The sequence below is a fragment of the Hirundo rustica genome, chromosome 12 (genome assembly GCF_015227805.2).
Source record: "Hirundo rustica isolate bHirRus1 chromosome 12, bHirRus1.pri.v3, whole genome shotgun sequence".
Lineage (NCBI taxonomy): Eukaryota > Metazoa > Chordata > Aves > Passeriformes > Hirundinidae > Hirundo > Hirundo rustica.
Window position 1 is genome coordinate 3743905 of NC_053461.1, and position 21418 is coordinate 3765322.

At 62.8% G+C, this 21418-nt stretch overlaps 1 protein-coding gene across 4 annotated transcripts; it reads left to right on the forward strand.

The window, feature by feature from the left end:
* The first annotated feature begins 4103 nt into the window (after positions 1 to 4103).
* Positions 4104 to 20418, forward strand: SLC38A3 (solute carrier family 38 member 3). 4 transcript variants are annotated; one of them, XM_040076101.1, is made up of 16 exons: positions 4104 to 4226; positions 13843 to 13994; positions 14133 to 14217; positions 14310 to 14425; positions 14879 to 14952; positions 15032 to 15124; positions 15216 to 15297; positions 15853 to 15935; positions 16092 to 16150; positions 16604 to 16777; positions 16907 to 16986; positions 17560 to 17660; positions 17756 to 17880; positions 18232 to 18376; positions 18860 to 18963; positions 19070 to 20418. In XM_040076101.1, the coding sequence occupies exons 2-16, from the start codon at positions 13885 to 13887 to the stop codon at positions 19172 to 19174; spliced, it is 1536 nt and encodes a 511-aa protein (XP_039932035.1). In that variant the 5' UTR covers positions 4104 to 4226; positions 13843 to 13884; the 3' UTR covers positions 19175 to 20418. The 4 variants fall into 4 exon arrangements, with proteins under 4 accessions (XP_039932035.1, XP_039932033.1, XP_039932032.1 ...); XM_040076099.2 differs by lacking the exon at positions 4104 to 4226 and adding an exon at positions 6376 to 6526; XM_040076098.2 differs by lacking the exon at positions 4104 to 4226 and adding an exon at positions 13210 to 13294.
* Positions 20419 to 21418: the final 1000 nt, after the last annotated feature.

The following is a 21418-nucleotide window of genomic DNA, read 5'->3' on the forward strand; positions in this document are numbered from 1 at the left end:
GGCATCGCCGCGGTAGAATGTTCCTCGTTTACAACATCGCCAGCGCGCAAAGTCACGGGATGGCCGTGTCCCGCGTGGGTGGTGTGGGGTCACCAGCGCCGTGCCCGTCCCTCCAGCCGGTGGGAACCGGGAGCGGCCGGCCGGCGGCTGGGGGATGGCGGGGGCCGGTGCTGCCGCAGCTCTGCGCTGACCTTGCCGGCGGCAGAGCGGGAGCGGGCAGCGCTCTAGGCAGAACCGGCGGAGCTGGAGCAGCGGCCCGTGGCCTGGCACTCGTGGCCCGACCTTCCCAGGGATAGCTGTAGTGCCGGGAGAGCGGCTGGGGGCCTGTATCCCCATCCCCAGCCTGGTACGGTGTCACCGGTTTGTTACCGTTGTGGCACGGTGGCCGCTCCTGCTGGTGATGGCATTCCCCATATCCATCCCAGCCCTCGCCTGTGCTTCCTGTTGCCCACCGAGCCCGTTGCTGGTGGCGGGTGGGTCCTGCTGCTCACAGGCAGGGTGGGGGTCCCAGGAGTGGCACGGAGCGGGTGGTAGGACTTTGGGTGGTGTGGGATGTGCCGAGGGGGAATGGGACCAGAGCTGGCCTCTGGTATCCCCCTGGCATCGGGTGGGACTGGGTGCCTCTCCAACAGGGGAGCTCTGGGAAGGGTGCTGGGGGATTTCTGGGAAGCGCCACGCTCTACTGGTGGGAAAAGGTTTCAGGGAATTGGGCTGTGGGGGAAACATGTGAGGTGGCTAGGCAAGGCCATGGCACGTGCTTTGGGCTTGTGCTGGCCTCCTGCCACCAGCCAGCTGGTCCCAGCCAGCCTGCAGCCCCAGGGACTGGCCCAGCCCCATGGCAAACAGGGCTGAATTGGGCGAGCTGACCCTTGCACTGGGCAAGATGGGACGACCCCGCAGCCAGGGCCAGTGGTCTCAGTGCAACCCTGGCCGTGCCTCACTTCTCCCATCGTGGGCAGCCCTCCGCCAGCACGGCGGGTGCTTATCCTGGTTTCTGTTCCTCCTCCCGGCCCAGCCCCTGCAGCCCCTGGGCTCGCTCCTGGCTGCGGGGCGGGTGGGTGGGTGCCAATAGCCCCCTGGCAGCGCCAGGCAGGGCGCTGCTGGGTGCAGAGGTCCCGGGGACAGGAGCACTGGGGTGCCGGGGGCTGGCTGCATGCCGGCAGTGGCAGGAGCCGGCCGCGGCTGTTTTCCTCTCTGTTTGCTCGGCCCTGGGGACGGCCAGCGATGCGGATCAAGGCCGGCGTCCTTCAGGCAGCCAATTGTTGTCCAGCTCGGAGGGGAGGGAGAGGGGCAGCTGCCCCAGGGCTTTCCCAACCCTAGAGAGGGCCACCATGCCAGCGCTGCGCAGCCTGAAACAGCACCAGGTTTAGTCCACCCAAACGCAAGGCTGGGTGGTGCCAGCAGGGACCCAGGGGTGCCTGCCAACACCCAGTGCCCAGCGCTCCCCAGCTGCCCCCTGGTTGGGACAGGCACCCCACACCCCACCACTGTGGCAGCTCAGGAGCCCCGGTGCTGCAGGACGCTGCAGCCTCAGTCCTGAGTGCTAGCACGTCCTTTTGTGCTTCTCTCACTGAATCCTTTTCCTTGATGGGCCATGAAAGGGCCTTTATCCACTCTCCTCCTCATGGCTGGGTCACACCCGCCAGGAGCTTGTGGTGAACTGTCTAGCCCTGGGGCTGACCGTCACCTCAGCCGGTGAGGGGGTTCAGGACAGACCTACGGGTGCCTCTGTAGGGAGCCAGAGCAGACTGCCCTTTCACTGGGACTGCAAGGGACCATATCTGCTCCTTGGTCAGCTCTGGACCAACCACAGCACCCTGGGGAGAGGAGGGACATGGCTGTGGCCACGTCTCCATTTTTGGCCCAGTTATAAATAACTCTAAACAAGGATGCTACAGTTGTGCGGGCTGAAAGGTGCCCCTGGTCCTCCCCTGCTTCCTGGTCCCCAGCTCCCCAGCCATCTGCCACCCTGCTGCCCAGGCCCTGGGCACTGTGCCTGGCATCCCCCAGGGGCCTCCCAGCCAGCTCCACACTCCCTGACAGCTTGCAGGAAGCTCAGAGGTGAACAGGAGAGCCCCTTCCCAGGGACTGGAGACCCCCCAACACTGCCTCACGTTTCCTTCCACTGCCCCATGCTGCACTGCTGGCATCGCCTTGTGCCTCCTCAGAGGTTCTGGCAGCTGCCTGAGCTCCCTCCCTAGCCTCAGGAAGCCTGGGTGGCTGCAGTGTGGAATGCTGAGCTCCCTGTGGTATGGAGGACCCTGAGGCTTGGGGAGCTGATGGAAGGCAGCTCCCAGCCCGGAGAGGTTCAGGCCCTGTGCACATGGGAGCGTTCCCCTGCGAGCAGGGGTCTCCCTGCAGAGTGGAGTCACATCACCATCCTGAGGGGTAATTGTCAGATCATCCCTCCAGCAGCTAATGGCACCTAACCTCTCTTTGCCCAGCCAAGAGAAAAAACTGCTGGCCCCATGTCTGCCTTTCCAGTGGGATGTGGAGAGCAACAGAGCCCAGCAATCGGGGACACTGGGGAAACAAGCCAAGACTCAGGGGAGCTGGGCACTGGGTGCTGGATGCTTCAGGAGCATCATGACTACTTGGGTTTCTTTGGCTTGAGTTGCGTTTAAAGGCATTAAAGTCCTTGCTTAATTACCTTAATGGCATTTAAGCCTTTGCTGCAGGATGGTCAGCCCACAGAAACAAAGCCCCTGTCCCTGATGGGGCTGTGGGTGCTCAGCGGGGATTGTGGGGACACGGCTTTCCTGCGTGGGTGGCAGAGATGAGCAGGTGCCAGCGCCTCTGGAGGGAACTGAAGGGACAGTCTCCGTGTGCCAACAGGAACAGTTTATTCCCACATCTATGGCTCAGGGCATCCTCCTGGCCTCAAGTACTCCCAAGCAGCCATGGTGCTTGGTGGGTTGGGTCTAGGGGAGCGTGCGTGAGTCCCTCCAAACCCCTCAGTGGTGCAGGGAGAAGTGTCGGGGTTACCCCGGGGCTTGTCCGCCAGTTCTTGGTTCCCAGATTGTGGCTGGGCAGGGAGGTGATTGAGCGCAGAGATAACTCACCCTTCAGGTCTGCTGAGCAGTGCTTTGCTTCTGGCTTCTGTAAAGTTAATTGGTTTCGAGGTTCCAGGAACAAACGAAGGAGAAAAACCCACTCGCCGATGTGCGGGATCATTGAATGCTCTCTGGTGAGTTATAATTGCAAATCATGTTTTGAAATCACATTAACCAATTAGCCCGTGTTGTTGTTGTGCCCTGCCACATGACAGCATGTGCCGCGAGGGAGGCGGCGGTCAAGGGCGAGGGAGGGAGGCACCAGCTGCTCCCCACCACCTCTGTGCCCAGGCACAAGCTGCCGGCACCAGGGTGCTCCTGTGGAGAGAGGGCTGGGGGGAGCAAGGCTCCGGCCCTGGACACGGGAAGGTGTCCCTCTGGAGTCCACCCAGCCCGTGCTGCTGGCCGCAGGCATCCCTCTCCTCTAACAATCAGCATTCCTTTTGTGCCCCGCTTGCTCCATGGCTATGGGGTCTAGGGGGCAGTGGGGTCTTGGAGCCCCTATATGTGCCGGCGCTGTGTCTGTGGGATGCCCAGCGATGGGGACCAGAGGCACGCGCTGGAATGTTCCTGGAAAGGGCAATCTCCAGGAGACTTCTTGCTTGAGAGGTCACAGTGGTGGCAGGGGGAACACTGCTTGGGCTGCAAATCTCACCATTATCTCTGCCATATCTTCCTGCCATCTGGGCTCTGGGAACAGCAGGCAGTGGCAGGCAGCAGCAGGCAGCGGGCTCGGGGGCCGGGCGAGGAAGCTGAGCGTGACAAGGAGAGCGTGTCCTGGCCATACATGGCACCCACTGCTTTGTGCCTGGCTCCTGGGCTGGCCTTGTCCCTGCTGCGATGTTTGAAGCCAAGGGGTTTTATGGGTTCACTTTAATCTTTGATCTCAAAGCACGGCTGAAGGATAAGAAATAGGGCAGCTTTTGGCTGGGGGAAGTTGTGCGAAGTCAAACCCCACGGAGGTGTGCTGAGGGCAAGGGCTCTGGCACGGCACTCGGCTCCCTGCCACTGGTGAGGCAGGATGCTGCTGGAGAGATGAGCCGTGCTGTGCCGTGCTCCCCTGAAGGCTCCTCACATACGGGAATCCAGCGTCAAACTTTCCAGCCAGCTGGAGAAAACCGCACGACTGCAATTTTGCAATCCACTGGAGCCCTGACACCACCAGAGCCATTGGTGAGACTGGTCAGAGCTGCACTGGGGAAGGAAGCGCTGTTGACCAGAGGGCTCAGGAGCTCGAGAGCGGGGTCTTAGCTCACCCCTCTCGTGGCTCTTCTGTTGCCAGCCTGGCTGCATGAGCCTGCAGCTACTGCGTGCCAACTGAGGGAGGCTGGGACAGGCTTTGGGAGGTTTTGGGGACATCTTCGCTCTCTTTTCCTCCTCTCCCCACTGCTTTGATTTTTCACAAAGCTCCAGTTTGACATGGTGGAGCCCATGTCCTCTGCCCGCCTGGAAAGTGGAAACACTGGAGAGGGGTGTCACAGCCTGGAGACAAGAGAGGGGTCTGTAAAAAAGCAGGCATGGCTGCATTTGCGCCAATTGCAGGGGAAGGGCGTTTGGAGGCTGGGAAGGAGCAGACAGCCTCCAAATCACTTCCCACAGGTCCTCCAGCGTGCTGCCCCTCAGCAGTCGCTGCACCCTGTGCCATTGGGCCACACCGCCTGTCCCCGTGCCCAGCACCTGTGCTGTGTTTGCTCACAGGGCGGAAGCGCTTGGCTGCCTTTTACAGCCCTGGTGAGTTGCGTTGCCACCCATCCCGGGACGTCTCTCCACAGGTGCCACGTGGCTGCACCCGCCTTCTCCAGAGCAGGGAAAGGGTTAAGCTGATGGCTTGGAGCCAGCCATGTCCATCCTCTGGGTGCCTCTGGCTCCCCCGTCACACTGCCAAACCTGGCTGCCTCCAGTCCCCCGGCGTGCCAGCCAGCGCTGGTTCAGCACTTACGCATGCTGCTGTTATTAGAAATTAGTTAATGGATGTATGTCTCCAGCCAAAGGAGAGCGGCAGTAACAGGAGCCGCGGGATTGCCGGGAGCGTGAGGGCAGAGCTGCCACTGAATATTTAACATCCCTCGATGTCCAGGCGAGAGGGTGCCTCTTCTCCCGATGGTGACGCTCACTGCTGACTGGCAAAGCCGTTTCCATCCCAGGCTGCCCGAGGCTTCGCAGGGATTTATGAAAGATATTCATAACACAAATAAAACCTTCCAGCAGCATGCGGAGCCGTTCTGCCAACGCGCAGCAGCTGGGCAGGGTTTGCAGCTCAGCATGGGAGGTGGGTGGACTCCCAAGCGTGGACCCCCAAAGTTTTCCTCTGAAATAAAATCTGGGCGGGACAGAGGAGCAGGAGGCAGTTTAGGGGTGACAGACCTTGTAAAGGGACAGGGAATCTTTGGGGACACAGCTGGTGACTCACCAGAGCTCATGGCTCTCCCTAAAGCACATGGGATGCACTTGGGAGAAATTTCCTCTTTGGGGAGCTTTTATGGGGATTTGTGTCTTCATGAAAATAGACCTCTTTCAGCTCAAGTGGGGAGATTTGATGGAGACTGGAGGAGGAGGCTGGCCTGTCCCACTTGCTCTGGGTTTTGTTGAGGTGATTCCACATGGATTGTTTACTCCCAGTGTGCTGAGACGCTGGGGGGAGTGCTGTGAGGGCAGTGGGCACCAGGAGCAGGGCAGCCGGCTGGGCTGGCTTAACGTGGGAACAGCCTCAGCTTCCCAGGCCAGGGAGAGAATCTGACTGAAGGAGTGCTGCTGTGTGACCTGTCCCTGTCTAGGAGAGGGGAAAACGCTGTGCCCGCACTCAACACATTCTGGGTTTAGCCCTTCAGGTAGATTAGAGTGACTGCCCCAGCTCTGCTTCTTTGCAAGCAGCCACTGGCCTCGGCAGGAGCCTCAGCTGCTGTCGGTAAGGAATGCCCGCTGTGGTGTCAATACCTGGCAGGACAGGGGTGCCCGATATAGTTAGTGATCGTGCCTAGAGGGGCACAGATACCTGGGGAGGTGTGTTGGGGTTGCTCGGTGCTGTGCCTATTCCAGACAGGGCAGCGCCGCCTGGACGCTGATGCCCGGTGTGGGATGATGCCGGGTGTGGGATGATGCCGGGTGGAGGGGTTGACTCACTTGCGGGAGGTGATGCCCAGTGGGACACTGATTCCCGGTGGGACACTGATGCCCCGTGGGGTGTCGATGCCCGGCGGGCGGCTGTGCTGGAGGAGCGGTGGTCCCGCCGGGGCGGGGCGGGGCGGGGCGGGGTCGGCGATGCAGGGCGGTCGCTCCACCCGCTCCCCAGCGCTCCTCCTGTGCCCCGGCGGAGAGGAGATTGGGAGCCTTCGCGCTGGGGGCGGGCTCGGGTCCGGTTTAATCTCCGGCTCCGCCGGGATTACGGTCGCAGGATAGTCTAATCCGCGGCACCGGCCACCGGGGGCTGCTTGCCCCAGCCCGCAGCAGAGGCACCGCGGAGAGACAGAGGGCAGGTAGGTGTCTCCGATCTTCCCTGCTGCTCGCACTCCCAGGGTCGCTGCCTTCCCCTCCGTGAAGCTCCGTGGTTGGAGGCCGTGGTCCCGGGCGCTCGGACCCCTCATCTCCACTAATTCTCCTCCGCACCCCCATCCAGTCCTTTCCGACCCGTCTTTCGCCGGCCCCGCTTTCCTCCCATAGCCCGACTCTCTCTTTCTCCGTTCTCTCCTCCTCCTCCCGGCGCCGGGCAGCGCCGGGAAGACTCCGGGCCCCTGCAGCTTTGGCAGGTGGCAGCGCCCCGGGGCTGTTTGCTTTGCTGTACTCCTGCCACTTCCCAGCGGCTGGCACCTTCCCACGGGTGGGTGACGGATCCCGCGAGGGCAGTGGGAGGCAGAGCCCTGCCGTACCGCCTGGGTACCCCAGCGCCCTGACGCTGCCCCTGCCCGGATCGCGATGCTGGGGGCTTCGGCGTGCATCATTCCGCTGATACTCATAGTGACACTTACCCCCAAACTCCCTTTACTTTCCCTTTTTTCTGCTTTAATTTTTAATCTCCTGCGGGAACGACATATGTTTCTGAAGGCTGGAAGCGGCTGTGGCCAGGATCGGGTGTCAGGGTGTCGGGGTGCTGGAGCAGGGGGCACGGGCAGGGAGAGTGATGGGCACTGGGGCTGGCTGGGACCTGCGTGCGGTGATTCCATAGGCTGTGGTATTTATAGAGCCTGGCTGCCCGGGACAGCAGTGTGGAAAGGCAGGCAGCACATTGCGTTCCTGTCGTCCACGCGTGTCCTGTGCCAGCCGGCATGGTGGCCCTCTCTGCCGTGTCAGCCGTGAAAGTCCCACTGGAGAGAAATCTTCCCCAAGGGAAACCGAACCGCAGCAGGTGGTTGCTGGACTTGGGGTCCCCAAGCTGAGCTGGCTCTGCGGTGGCATGGGTGAGACCGGGGACCTGGCGTGTCCCCAACAGGTGGGATGGCAGGGAGGCAGAACCCTGGCTGGCCACGGAAGGCATGGCTGTGCCGAGCTGACGCGGAGGAGATGGGGAATTTTCCACTGGTGTTTGGACCAGGCCCAAGATGAGGTGTTAGACCTGCCCAGTCCCTGTGGCTTCAAGGGGGTGCCCCAGAGAAAGCCGCCTGTGCCTCGCCACGCTGCCCTGGGTCCCAGAACGGAGCGCCGGTGTGCCTTGGCTCTGGTGGCCAGGGCTGCTAAGGGGCAGTGGGACACTCCATCCCACTCGGGGGTGGCACGGGAGTGCTGGCACTGCGGGGGACCCTGGCTGAGGTGCAAAGGGCCCCGCAGCACCCGGCCGTGCTGCAGCTGTAATCACACGCCGGGGCCGCGGCCACGGCAAACAAACAAGCACCGGCAGAGCCTATTTTCCTTGGCGCGTGGGGATGGGGGGAAGGAGCGGAATCCCACGGGCTCCTTTGGAAGTGCAACCCTTGAGAAAACAGAGGCGGGTCGGGGACGGGACGGACCCCCGTGCCCCCGGCTCTCCTCGCCACGTGAGTCCCAGCCGCCACATGCCTCCCCAGGCGCTGACGCAGGTCTGGGACTGCCTGGGTCCCCCATGCCAGCGGGGCACAGCCAGCTGTCCCCGTGGAGCACATGTCGGGCTGCTCCAATGGTGAGAGTGGGGCGGCCAGGCACGGTGGTGGTGCCATGGGGCTCGGGAGGATCGTGGCTCCTGATGAGTACAGGGGGCTGTGCTGGGGGTGCAGGAGGCACAGGGGGCTGTGGCTGAGGCCAGGCCCTCCCGATGTCCCCAGCACTGCCAGCAGCACATGGCACCTTGGGGTTTTTGCTGTTGACCGCTCTGTGTCATCTCGCTAAGGCCAGTCGTGTTTTGGGGAGTGTGAACTTCTGGAAGGCATCTTGCTTCCAAGGCAAAACAAAACTCCAGAGCTGTGGTAGAAAACCTGACATGTTTTTTTCCAGGCACTGTTTGTCCATCATTCTCTGCAGTGCCACCATCTTCCCTGGGTGGCCCTGTGTTCCCAAAAGGCCATGTTTGAAGTTCAGAGCAAAACCCATCATACAGCCTAGTGCTGCTGGGCTCAAGCTGGTGTCTCACCCAGCCTCCCCAAGAACCACAATGAGTGCCACTGGCCTCGTGCTGTGCCCACCCCGTCCCCATCCCCACACTGCCAGCTGCATCTGCCACCTGACCTTGTACCACATGGACTTGAGCTGGCAGGTGACAGCAACGGCCTGGGTTGTCCCAGCACTGGACATGGCTCCCCTTACCTGGCCTCAGCTTCCTCACTGCTCTTCCCAGCTTGCCTCGGTACTGGTGCTTGGATGTTAGAGGATGTGGCAGGATGGAGATGGCTGATACCTGCAGCGTGGCCCCATCTTGGGTTGTGTGCCTGGCAGGTGATGCTGTGGCTGAGCTGCACCATGGCTCTGGCACTGGAAGACCCTCTTCATGTCCCCACCATGATGTTTGGCCCCACCACCCTCTTCCTTGAACTGTCTTTCCCCTCCCTGGTGTGTCCCAGACCCTAGCACGTCTGTTGCTGCAGGACAGCGGCCACAGGCCAGCTCAGCTGTTGGCATGTTCTGCATGCAGGGACATTTTCAGGCTCAGGCAGAGTTGTCCCCCAGGATTATGGGTGCCACTTGTGCTCTTAGAGGTGAGAACCTGGATGGACATGGCTGTCCACGCGGTGCAACAGCGATGGCCAGAAGTGCCCAGGCAGGTGTTGGTGCTGCCAGAGCCCTGCTAGCCAGGACAGCAGCTTCCAGAGCCACTTGTTCCTACTTGCTACTGCCAATCCTGCGCTGGCTGGAGCACAGGGGAATTGCCCGACCCAAAGCTGAGCCATGGTGTGGTGTTTGGGGCTGATAGAGGTGAGGTGAGTCCAGGAGCAGTGCCTACTCTAACCAGCTTGTGCTGAGGCCATGAGTGGGGCTGCCTGGCATGACCAGCTTGTGGGGCTGTCATCTCCAGAGGATCTCAGGAGAATCTCCCACAGATCTGTTTGAGGAAGGTCTACAGCAGGGCTACCCAGAGAGGTTCTCTAGCCGTGCACCAGACAGGTTGTCTCCAGCCATCCTTTCCCACAGCTGCTGGGGTTCCCATGCCCATGCAGGTGCCTTCCAGAACCTTTGCCCCAAAGGTGAGGTGCCTGGCCATCCCCTGAATGGCTGGATTTGCCCCTTTGGGTGCCCACTTTCCTCTGGGGGAGGTGTCACCCTGACGCTGCCTTTGTTTATCTGGGAGGTGGAGGGGTGGAACACCACAGGTTAAAACCAGGTTTGGGTTGCCAATTTTAGGAAGGCAGGCTGGGGGGAAAGCTATGGCTGTGTATGCTTCAAGGTAAGGACAGACCCTACTCCCAGGGCAGCCGTGGCGCGGGGGGTTCTCTGTGGAGGGCAAGGAGAGAGAGATTTCTCTGCTGTGTGCCCTGCTAGGGTCAATTTCCCTGGGGAGGGGTTGCCCAGGGACCACCCAGGTTTGGGCTATTGCCCAGCTGCGCCCACACACCCTTGTGCCCACAGCAGTGCCAGAGGCTGACCAGGGACCCCAAACTGGGGTCACCCTGGGCCCAGCACCAGCGCAGGAGCTGATGGCAGTGGGGGGAACGTGACTGGCATCCCTGCCCATGCTGCCCATCTCCCTGGCAGGGCTCGCTCATCAGCACAGCCTCAAGGGAATATGAGACCTGTGTGCCCGGCTCTGCTGAAACCCGAACAGCCACCTGGGCAGGCGGGCCCGGGCGGGGGGGGCTGCCATCCCCCTGGCACACACCGGCAGCAGCGGGATACCTGGCTGCCAGCACGCAGGCCGGCAGCTGCGGCAGGCTTGGCGCTAAAGCCGGATTATCACCCGGAATAGTCCCACGGCCCCAGCTGGGCCGGATTATCAAGGATTCATCTGCAAGGGAGAGGAGATGGGCAGTGAGTCTCTGCCTTGTGGGGGTCCCCGGCCTGAGGGAGCGCTCACCTGCTGCCAGGGAGACCCTGCGCCTTGGCTCCCCACAGGTGGGAGCGGTGGGTGCTCGCAGAGGGGTGTTGGGGGCTGTGGGCACACGGTGGGCCGCGGCCCCCCGGGCTGGCACTGCCTGGCACAGGCACGGCTGGCAGGCACCGGCTGCCGGTCCCCAGCGCTCCAGCAGCACCGCCTGGGCTGGTGGGGACCGTGCCGGGGCTTGACTGGGGGAAATGGCACAGTGCAGGAGCTGGGCTTGCCCAGGGTAATACACATCCCCTGGCTACGCTGGCGGATGCGATGGATCTCCCACCCAATATCTGCTGGCACCGACAGAGCTCTCCTGCCCAGCCCCCCACTCCTGCCTGCCTGTGCCTCGCTCCCGCTGGGATTTTCCAACTTTTAACTAAAGTCTGCGTGGAAGCGAGAGGTGAGGCTGAGAGAGGGATGCAGCCCCTTTTAGAACTGAAGCCTTCACCACAGTACCCTGGTCCCCGAGGAAGGCTGGAAGGGGGCCGGGGTGAGCCCGGGACCGCCCGTCTGCCAGACCCCGGCAGGGCAGGGATTTGGGAGCCCTGCCGCCCCACACACGCGTCCCCATCCCAGCGAGGGCGGGCGGGCGCCTGTGCTGGCCGGGACGCGGTGTGCGAGACCAAACGCAGCCTCCCCTGAAGCGCAGACGTGGCCGGCGGGACGGTACGTGCCGTCCCACGCATCCGGCTCCGTGTTCCATCTGCAGGGGCTGCGGGACGGCACCAGGGCGCAGCTCCGGCTGTCTGCCCACACCGTAGTGTTGGTGGGGTGTCGCCGAGCGCTGGGACAGCCGGAGCAGCCCGGGAGAGGCGGGAGGTCTGGCTGCAGCGGGGCTGTCTGTCGCTGTCCTTGTGTCCCAGAACAGAGCGGGCAGCGGAGAGGCGCACGCTGGGCAGTGGGTGCAGCTCGCTCAGCACCCCCAGGAGCGTGGCCCTGGGTGCCACAGCGGCGGGGTTCCGTGCCCGCACTTGTGGCCAGGTCCATCCCATCAGGCTGGGCGAGCAGGCGCTGGGGCTGGTGGTCAGGAGTGGGACGATGCCAGGCAGCATGTGGGCTACCCAACACGGCAGTGAAGATGACAGCATCCCATCTGCGTGGTGGCATGCTGAGGGAAGAGATCCCTGAGGGGATGCTCTTTGCCCAGAGCAGAGGGTTCCCGACTAAGGTGGGCACACAGAGGGGCGGTGAACCCACCAACCCCAGCCTGGAGGGGAACCAAGCCACCCCTTCAGGGCCACCCATCGCTCTGTATTTGTTGTTCTGCCTTATCGCAAGGCAAACAGCAGCAGACAGGGCTCGCACTGCCCGATCGAATCATCTCATGCTCCCTCCTCTTTCATCTCCCTCCTCGCCCTGGCCGCTGCCACCAGGAGACCCTGGCCAAGGGGCAAAGGCCAGGGCCAGCTGGGGAAGTGGCAGTGAGTGGTGCTGGGCCTGTGCCCGGGCTGTGCCAAGGCTGTGCCAGGGCTGCTCGGCAGGAGGAAGCGTCTGGGTGGCAGCACGAAGCCCGGTGCATGCTGAATGAGTTCGGCCGTGCCGCTTGCTATTCCGAGAGACGCTTGGGGGAAGAAGTTGGTATTTCCTGAGCTGCCCAGAGAGGTGTAATTATAACCTGGGAGAAGAAAGGGGCTGCAGACAAGAGTGCCCAGCCTTCCTGGCGCCCGTGGGGGAGCGGGCAGGGGAGCGGGCAGCTCCTGCCTGCCTCCAGCGAGATGCGGTGAAGCCCTGCCGCAAGGCAGCCTAGTGGCAGTGGGGGGCTTAGGGGGGGTGATGGAACATCACGGATCTGCTGCCCCCCTCAATCCCATACTGTGTGAGCGGTGGGTTCGGTGATGCCTGCCCAAGGTGGTGGGAAGGCGTAGAGTTAACGGTGGCTTTTGGACGTGCTGGCAGCCTTGTTCATGCCTGGATCCATCCCAAGCGGAGGCCTAGTGGAGGGGATAAATCATCACCCGGAGCCCGCCCCGTGCTTCCCTCTCATCCTCCGCATGGCTGAACCTTCTCATTCTGGTCCCTGCTGGCCCGTGTCCTGCCTCAGTTTTCCCACCTGGCTGGGTGCTGCAGGCTGAGTGGCTCAAATACGTGCCCACCACCCTGGGCCCCCCCCTTAGGGGCTAGGCCCCCGTGACAGTGCCAGCAGCCAGTGTGTGGCCTGGGATGACCCTGCCAGGTAGTCTCTGTGGCCTGGACGGGCAAGGGAAAAGCAGGGCAGCGGCTCAGGAGACCGGAGGTGCTGGCACCCACACCCTGCCGTTTCATCCTTCCCTTGCGTGCCAGAAGGACTGCTGAACCTGACTGTGCTGTGGGAAGGCTCCTCAGACCTCTGAGGACACCAGTCCCCTGGGAGCATAAAGATGGTCATGTCCCCTACTCACCCCACGGCCACCCCAGGCAGCGGGGTGGTGGGGCAGCATCCTCCTCCCGGGACTGGGGACCGCACTGCATCCCCGCCAGGCCCAACCTCCAGCTGGGTGGCACCGGCCCTCGGCTGGACAGAGCCCCAGTGTGGAGCCCCCCGGCCAGCTGGACAAGACCCCAGCCCCTCGGGGCAGTGGGGGGTGGCGGGACCCTGCCCCGGCTGCCAGCCTGCCCCAGAAAGCCACCCTGTGCCGTTTCCCAGCGGGGCGGGGAGGGCCGGGGCTCGCACAGAGGCGGCTTTGTGCGGCGTGCCAAGGCGTCCCGCGCTCGGCAGCCCGGCCGCCTTCCACTGCCAAGGAGCTGTCTCCCGGCCCCACGCTCTTTCCTGCTCCGTTTGTCCAGCCCTGACGTGCCCCCGAGCCCCCCGCCTTGGCACCCCGGTAGCGGCGGGATGTGGGTGAGCCCTTCGCGCCGGGGAGCACCGCGGGCTTTACGTAACGGTGGCTAGGGGGTCCCTGAGCTCCCTGCACCGTCCCCTGCCGCCCTCCCAAACATCCCCACTCGCCTGCTGGCACCCGTCTCCAGGAGGGGAAACTGAGTCACGGAGCTGAGAGCTGCGGGCAGGGGAGTGGAGGTTGGCAGGCGGCGTGGATGGGGACGCTGGGGCTGGGCACTGCTGTGCTGTGAGCAAGGGAATGGGGTGGGCTGTGGGATGTCTGGCTGGGTGAGGGCACAGTCCCCCATTGGGACTCTGGTGGCGTCCTGGAGCTGGGGCTGAGTTCCATGGGACATTGTGTGCTGAGCGGGCAGAAGGGAGAAGCACAGCCGCGGTGATGCCTGGCTCGGTGGCTCTCTCATCCCCGGGTGCCTGTCCCTGCCGTGCCACCAGCGCTGGTGCTGGGCCCAACTCCAGTGTCCCTGGTGGAGGCAGGACTTGTGAGTCTCCAGGCCAGCCCCTCTGGTGCTCCTGCCCAGAGCTGGACCTCTATTGCCTCCCTCTTGCAGAGCCTGAGTAGAGCCCATAGCAAGCCCGGCTGTGTCCCAGCCATGGATTCCACGGACGTGCCCCTCCAGGCCGAGATGGTGGAGCTGGTGCCCAATGGGAAGCACACGGCCGCTCTCACCGCGTCCACTGTCCCCTCACTGGCCGGTGACAGGTAGGGGCCTCAGGGCAAGCAGCAGTGCCAGGGATTTGGGGGGGGGTCTTCCGAGCTGCTCCCTGCCCTTGAGATACCAGCCAGTGCTGATGGCCCTTGTCTCTACTTTGGCTGCACTCCTCTCCCCTCTATGGACAGATTTGAGGAGAACCAGACTGGCGTGGCAGAGATGGAGGAGTTCCTGCCCCACGGTGCTGAGAAGAAGCAGACACACTTCACTGATGTGAGTAGCAGCATGGGCACGGTGGTGGGGTGGGATGGGGCAAGCTCCCAGTGTGACCGGTGCATCCCTTCCCCGTTGTGTCCTTTGAACAGTTTGAAGGGAAGACGTCTTTCGGGATGTCCGTCTTCAATCTGAGCAATGCCATCATGGGCAGTGGCATCCTGGGGCTGGCATATGCCATGGCCAACACCGGCATCATCCTCTTCCTGTGAGTGCCATGGGGGCATGGGGGGGGTGTCCGGGTGTGGAGGGCTCCTCCAAGGGGATCGGTGGGTGCAGGCAAGAAAGAAGTCTCTGACTTGTGGTGATGCAGGGTCCAGTGTCCTGCTGGCTGAGCAATGCCCATTGCTGGCATGTCAGCCTGCTCTGCTGAGTGCTGTGCCCCACTTTGGGGGAGGAGGAGGAGGAGGGTGAAGGTTTGTCTTCCTTACTGCAAAGTCAGATTTCCAAAAGTGGCTTGAAGGACATGAGTGATGGCTCCTTTTGGGTGCGGAGACGTGGACTGAATCTGCCCCATGAATGCTGAGCAGGTGCTGAGGCAAGGGGGCGGTGTTCTGCCAGGACAGCTGCCCACAGGCAGAGCACATCTGCATGGGGTTTGCCCCACAGCCATGTCTGAGCCCTGTGCTGTGACCCACTGGTAACTGCTATCCTCCTGCAGCTTCCTCCTCACAGCGGTGGCCCTGCTCTCCAGCTACTCCATCCACCTCCTGCTCAAGTCCTCGGGCATTGTGGGTGAGTGCCAAGTCCTCAGCAGGGCCGTGCCGGGGGCTCCCGTCCCGACTCTCACCCGCCACCGCTCCCCATCCCACAGGCATTCGAGCCTATGAGCAGCTGGGCTACCGAGCCTTCGGCACGCCGGGGAAGCTGGCTGCGGCCATCGCCATCACGCTGCAGAACATCGGAGGTGAGGATGGCGCTGGGGGTCCCGTCGGGGCTGGGGACAGGGGATGGCACCAGAGAACACCGGTGCAGCAAGACCTCGTTCTGCCCTGCAGCCATGTCCAGCTACCTGTACATCGTCAAATCTGAAGTGCCTCTGGTCATCCAGACCTTCCTGAACCTGGAGGAGAAGACGACGTGAGTGTCTCCTGCCCACTCTGACTGCGTGCCTTCCCCGGGCAGGCGCCGGGGCTCTGGCTCCAGCTGTGCAGCCCGTGGCAGGGATTTACTATCATTAAGCCACTACTATTTTTGATAACTGTCAGTGCTGAATAAGCCCCTGGGTGAGATTAAACCGAGCTGAACTTCCAATCCCTGCTCCTCACATCCCCTTGGGATCAGGCTTTCCTCCTTGAGCAGAACCTGGGGCTGCAGGGTGGGGGACTGGTTGGGTATAGGTCCCCCACTCTATGCCCACATCCCCACTAGCAACTTAGCCCTTGTGGGTGCCCCACTTTGAGGGTAGGCAGAACCCTAGCTCAAGGGCCCCCAGGGTTGCTGGCCTCAGGGGTCCCCAAGGATGCCATCTCAGGGGTCTCCAGGGACGTTAGCAAAGCAGGAATGCCAGCCTCAGGGGACACCAGTGCCCCTGGGATTTGCCAGCTTAAGGAATGGCAGACAGCCCCCCCAGCGGCTGCCTCTGCCCCCTGTGCCCCAGCAGAGCGGGGTGGTGAGCAGGCCCTCTGCTTCCAGGGACTGGTACATGAACGGGAACTACCTGGTGATCCTGGTTTCTGTCACCATTATCCTGCCCCTGGCCCTCATGAAGCAGCTGGGTAAGTCAGGGAGATGCTACCCATGGCACTGGGGTCTGGCACCCTGGGTCTCCCGCAGGGCGATGGCGCCAGCCTGCATGTGCTGGGCGAGGAGGGGACACTTAGTCACTGCAGGGGTCCCGCCCGCACCCACCAGCCACTCTCCTCCCTCCCCAGGCTACCTTGGCTACGCCAGCGGCTTCTCCCTCAGCTGTATGGTCTTCTTCCTCATCTCGGTGAGCGCCCACGGGCACGTGCCGGTGCCTTGGGGTGCTGAGCACCCCTCTTGCCGGGGTGTGAGGCTGGGCTGGTTGCTGTGGGGACAGCAGAGGGAGCAGGGACAGCGGGCGCTCGGGGCTGCAGAGACGCTGTGGCAGGGCTGTCAAGCTGCTGGGTTATTTTCAGCTGAAGAAACTGAATGTTGAGAAAAGGGAGAGGGGGAAGGTGCCGGGGGGGCATCTGCACATGTGGCCCCTCCACGTGCTGCTGTCTCGCTCTGTGCCGCTGCCCACTTCCACAGGGACAGGCTGGGGGAGCAGCATTGCCACAGGGCAGCACTAGCAAAGGTAGTCCCTTGGAGGGGTCCCAGCAGGGTTGCTGTCCTGCTGGGCATGGTGCTGGTGTGAGCAGCATGTGCTGGGAGCTGGGGTCACCAAGAGCTGACCGGCCTCATGTCCCCCCCACCTCAGGTCATCTACAAGAAGTTCCAGATCCCCTGCCCGCTTCCGGAGCAGGAGGGGAACATGACGGGCATCCTCAACGTCACCACTGTCAGCACTAGTGACTACCAGAATGGCTACACAGTCCTCCAGGCCCCCGACCAGGACACTTGCACACCCAGCTTTTTCACCCTGAACTCACAGGTAAGGACCTGGGACGCACCCCTGAGGCTCTGGGTGAGCCCCCACCCTGTGCACCCCAGACGGGTGGTCCTGGTTCTGGCAGCACCTGCCACCGGGCCCCCAGCAGTCAGTCATCCTCCTCTTGCACAGACAGCGTACACCATCCCCATCATGGCCTTCGCCTTCGTCTGCCACCCCGAGGTCCTGCCCATCTACACGGAGCTGAAGGAGTGAGTCCTGGGTGGGGGCATCCACAGGGAGGGGTGGGCTTCATCTGGTGCCCACCCAAAGGCAGCGCCGTCCATGTGTGGGACCTGCGCCGGGGCATCGTGGGGAGGTGGGTGATGTGACCCTGGGTGGTTGAGTGGGTGGGTGGATGGCGGCTGATAGGGCCTGGGGTGGGTGATACCAGTTTCAGGAGGTGGATGATACAACCTGAGGTGGGTGGGTGGGCAGGCAATATCACCCGTGGGATAACCCTGGGTGGGTGCTATCACTCCTGGGAGGTGTGTGCTGTGACTCAGAATGGGTGGAAGGGTGCTATGACCCCTGGGAGGTGGGTGCCATGATCCAGGGGTGGTGGTGTGACCCCTGGGATGTGGGTGCTGTCACCCGGAGAGGGTGGGTGGCTGCTTGGTGGTGGGTGATTCAACACATCGGATGGTGCCCAGGAAAGGGGACACAGCCTCTCTCTGCACATCCCCCACACACCCAGAGTGTTTTGGCGTCACCCCTCCTCACTGGGCGGGTGCTGGGTGTCAGTGGGTGCCACGGGGCTGTGCTGAGCCCTCCGTGTCCTGCAGCCCCTCCAAGAAGAAGATGCAGTGCATCTCCAACATCTCCATCACGGTCATGTACCTCATGTACTTCTTGGCTGCCCTCTTCGGCTACCTCACGTTTTACGGTGAGCCCTCAGGGAGGGGGCTGGGGCTGGCACACCTGTGCCAGGGGGGTGATGGTGCTAGGGCTCACCCTGGGGCTCCCTGCTGGTGTTCACAGACCGTGTGGAGTCAGAGCTGCTGCACACGTACAACAAGGTGGACCCCTTCGATGTGCTAATCCTGTGTGTGCGTGTGGCTGTGCTGACGGCTGTCACCCTCACTGTCCCCATCGTCCTCTTCCCGGTGAGTGGCCCCACAGGAATGCCAGGTGGCTTCAGGCCCAGGCTTTGAGAAGGGAAACTGAGGCAGGGATAAAAACAGGCATTGGGGAACAGGACATTCTGGGTGCCAGGAACGTGGCTGGGGCAGAGGCAGGGGTGACAGGGCTGAGGCAGGGCCACAGGGACAAGGCTGTAAAGGGGTGACAGGGACCAATGGGGCATCAGGGTCAGAACTTGGGAAAGGAAAGGGGTGATGGTGCAGGGCCATAGGGATAGGGCTGGAGTAGGGGTGATGGGGACCAGCAGAACTGCAGTGACAGGGTATGCGTCCTGCCTCCAAGCATGGAGTGTGATACCCTGTCCCTGTCCCCAGGTGCGTCGGGCCATCCAGCAGATGTTGTTCCAAGGGAAAGGCTTCAGCTGGATCCGCCACATTGCCATCGCCGTGATCCTGCTGACCTTCATCAACCTCCTCGTCATCTTTGCCCCCTCCATTCTCGGCATCTTCGGCTTGATTGGTGGGTGGCAGCGCCCTGCTCCTGTCCCTCCTCAATCACGGGGTGTTGCAGCAGCATGCCAGCCCCTGTCCTGACTGCTGAGCATGGTGCTCAACTTTGACTGACCCTCCTGTGCCTCAGTTTCCCCTTCTCACCATGCCAGGACCAGGTGGTTGTGGGAATCCCCCATCCCATCCCATCCCTGTCCTGGCAGGCTGGTTCCCACAGTGCCGTGCCGGCACTCGCTCTTCCCCTGCGTGTTTCCCTTGATTGCCCCAGCCAGGCTCCCCTGCTCAGCGCTCAGCTCGGTGCCAGGGCCCGGGCTGCAGGAGGGGTGTGGGGACAGTGCCAGCACACCGCGTCCCTGAGTTCTTGGAAGGCTTTGCCAGGACCGGGGGGGCAAGGAGGGGGTGGGGATGGACAGGACCTGTCGTGGCAGTGGGGCTGGCAGGGCTGAGTTGCAAGGTGGGAGGCCCCTGCCCACTCTGTCCCTGTCTGCTCCAGGTGCCACCTCTGCTCCCTGCCTCATCTTCATCTTCCCTGCCATCTTCTACATCCGCATCATGCCCAAGGACAAGGAGCCGCTGCGCTCCCCCCCCAAAATATTGGTAAGCATGGGCAGGGGTACAAGGATGGGGACAGGTGTGGGGTTCTGAGGCTGGCTGGGAACCCTGTTACCCTGGCCTTCCCTGAGCCCCTTCCTTGTCCCCACAGGCTGCCTGCTTTGCCCTCCTCGGGGTGGTCTTCATGATCATGAGCTTGAGCTTCATCATCATCGACTGGGCCACGGGTGGGGGGAAGAGCGGCGGCAGCCACTAGCCACTGCTGGGTGCCCACGCCAACCTCCCCCCCACCCACCCGGAGCCCCAGGGAGAGCTGACCCCGGGCTCAGCCCCCATGCTGCAGTCCCACCAGGGTTCCCTGGGGACTTCCGCTGTTGCTGCCCATCACCTGTGGTGATGGTGAGAGGGCATGAGCCATGGCAGGCATGGAGACTTCTCAACCTGTGTCCGGGATGGGGCAGTGAGCCCGGGGCAGGTCCTGTGCCCCGCAGCCACTCCAGCGGGCACCCTCCCTGCTCTGCGCCTCAGTTTCCCCATCTGTAAAATGGGGAGAATAATACTGCCCTACCTCACCTGGAGCTGGCTGTCAGGTGGAGCTCTTCTGCACCCCGAGAGCTGCCAGCAGCAGGCACTGCCAGGGGCGCAGGGCACTGCCTGCCGTGGGGACGGAGGCCCGGGCACTTTCCTGGCCCCCCCAGACAGCATCAAGAGCCTGATGAACAGTGTCCGTGAGGGCTGGAATCCAGCGGAGCGGTCGGGCCTGTGACAGCACCTGTGCCCAAGCCACCCTCCCTCTCCCCTGCCATCCTGCCATCCCCAAAGAGATGCCACCCACTGCCCTGGCATCACGGCAGCACCCCGGTCCCTGTGGGCAAGTGTGGTCCTCATGCTGTGGCTGGTGATACCCGGCCTGCTGCTCCTGAGCCTGCCAGGGGAGGTGCTGGCTCCTGGTGCCTGCGGATAGGACCCTGCTGATCCCTAGGCCATGTATGGGGACCAGCTGCGTTGCTCCAGGGAGGTGACACGCATGCCACTGGCATCCTGCCCATGCTGTGGCTTGGCTGCTGGGGGCCTGCTGCACCCAAGGGTCATGAGGGGGATTTCGGGAGGGCTTGGGGCAGCACTCACTGGGGGCAAGCTCAGGGCTCTGGAGGCACCCCTTGTCTGCATGCCCAGATGCCAGGGTGATGGGCACCCCAGCAACCCAAGCTGTCCCTGCTTGCCTTGCACCCTGGGCCAGCACTCAGACCCCCACAGCCCTCACCCAACCATCCACCCATCCATTTATCCATCCATGCCGCTGGGATGCCCCAAACCATGCCAAAACCCAGAGAGCGGCTCTCCCACCCCCCGCCTCCCCTCCCAGTACGGAGGGCAGCCCGGCAGGGTGGGCAGCACAAGGTTGGGGAGTCTGTCCTGCGGCAAAGTACATAAGAGACGTATTTTTTTACGAGGTGGTGGAGGCTGGGATGCTTTTTATAAATACTGTACATAAGAGTAGATCTTTTCTAACGTGTTGTGTTGCTCTGGGTAGCTCTGTGTAATACATATTGTACAGGGTGGGGCACCGCTGCGGACCCTCACCATCGCCCCAGGTCTGCTGGCTGCAGCGTGGCTCCGCTGCTCCTGTCGCCAGCCTGGCCGCCCGAGGGCCACCCCTGACACTTTGTAAATTATTGGGGGGCGGGGGTGATGCTGGCGGTGGCGGCAGGCCGGAGGTGAGAATAAAGATGTGAATGTGCCCAGGTCTCGGGCATCACTGGGGTGCGTGAAGTGCTGACATGCAGGCATGACACACAGCAGCCTGAGGCAGCACAGACAGACAGACGCGTGCCACGTGGGTGCGCAGCAGGACAGCAGGGATATACGGACATGGACGTGCAGGGTTAGTGCACACGGATGGACAGCAGGACAGACAGCATGGACGTACAGCAGGGAAGCACAGATACATGGACATGCACGTGCAGGGAGCCCCCCCGGGAGCAGGGCCCCTGTGGGGAAACTGGACGCCAATGGAATGGGATTCCTGGGGAGCAGGACACCTGTGAGAGCAGGATCCCCAGGACAACGGGACACGTGTGGGAGCAAGATCCTGAGGAGTGAGACCCCTGAGGAGTGGGCTATGTGGGTGCAGGAACCCCAGTAAGTGCCACGGCAGTAGTATCCCTGGACAGTGGGGTTGCTCTGGAAGCAGGGCTCCAGGGGAAGCAGCACTAGGGCATCCTGTGCCGGGTGCCAGGGCAGTGGGTGCCCCCAGTGCCCTTAGGGCCAGCCCCACAGCCCTCACCCATGCACAGTGTGGGGTGGGGGTGAGCCCCACCAGCCCTGGCCCCTCGCTCCCCTCTGCCGGCCCCAGGTCTGGGCTCAGTGCCAGCTCATTAGCGAAGCTTTATTAGCACGTCAGCCCGCTCCCACGGGAACGGCCCTGCTCCCATCACACCAGGCCCACGGGCACAGGCCTGCAGACCCCACAGGGGATGCTGTATCCCTTTCCCTGGCA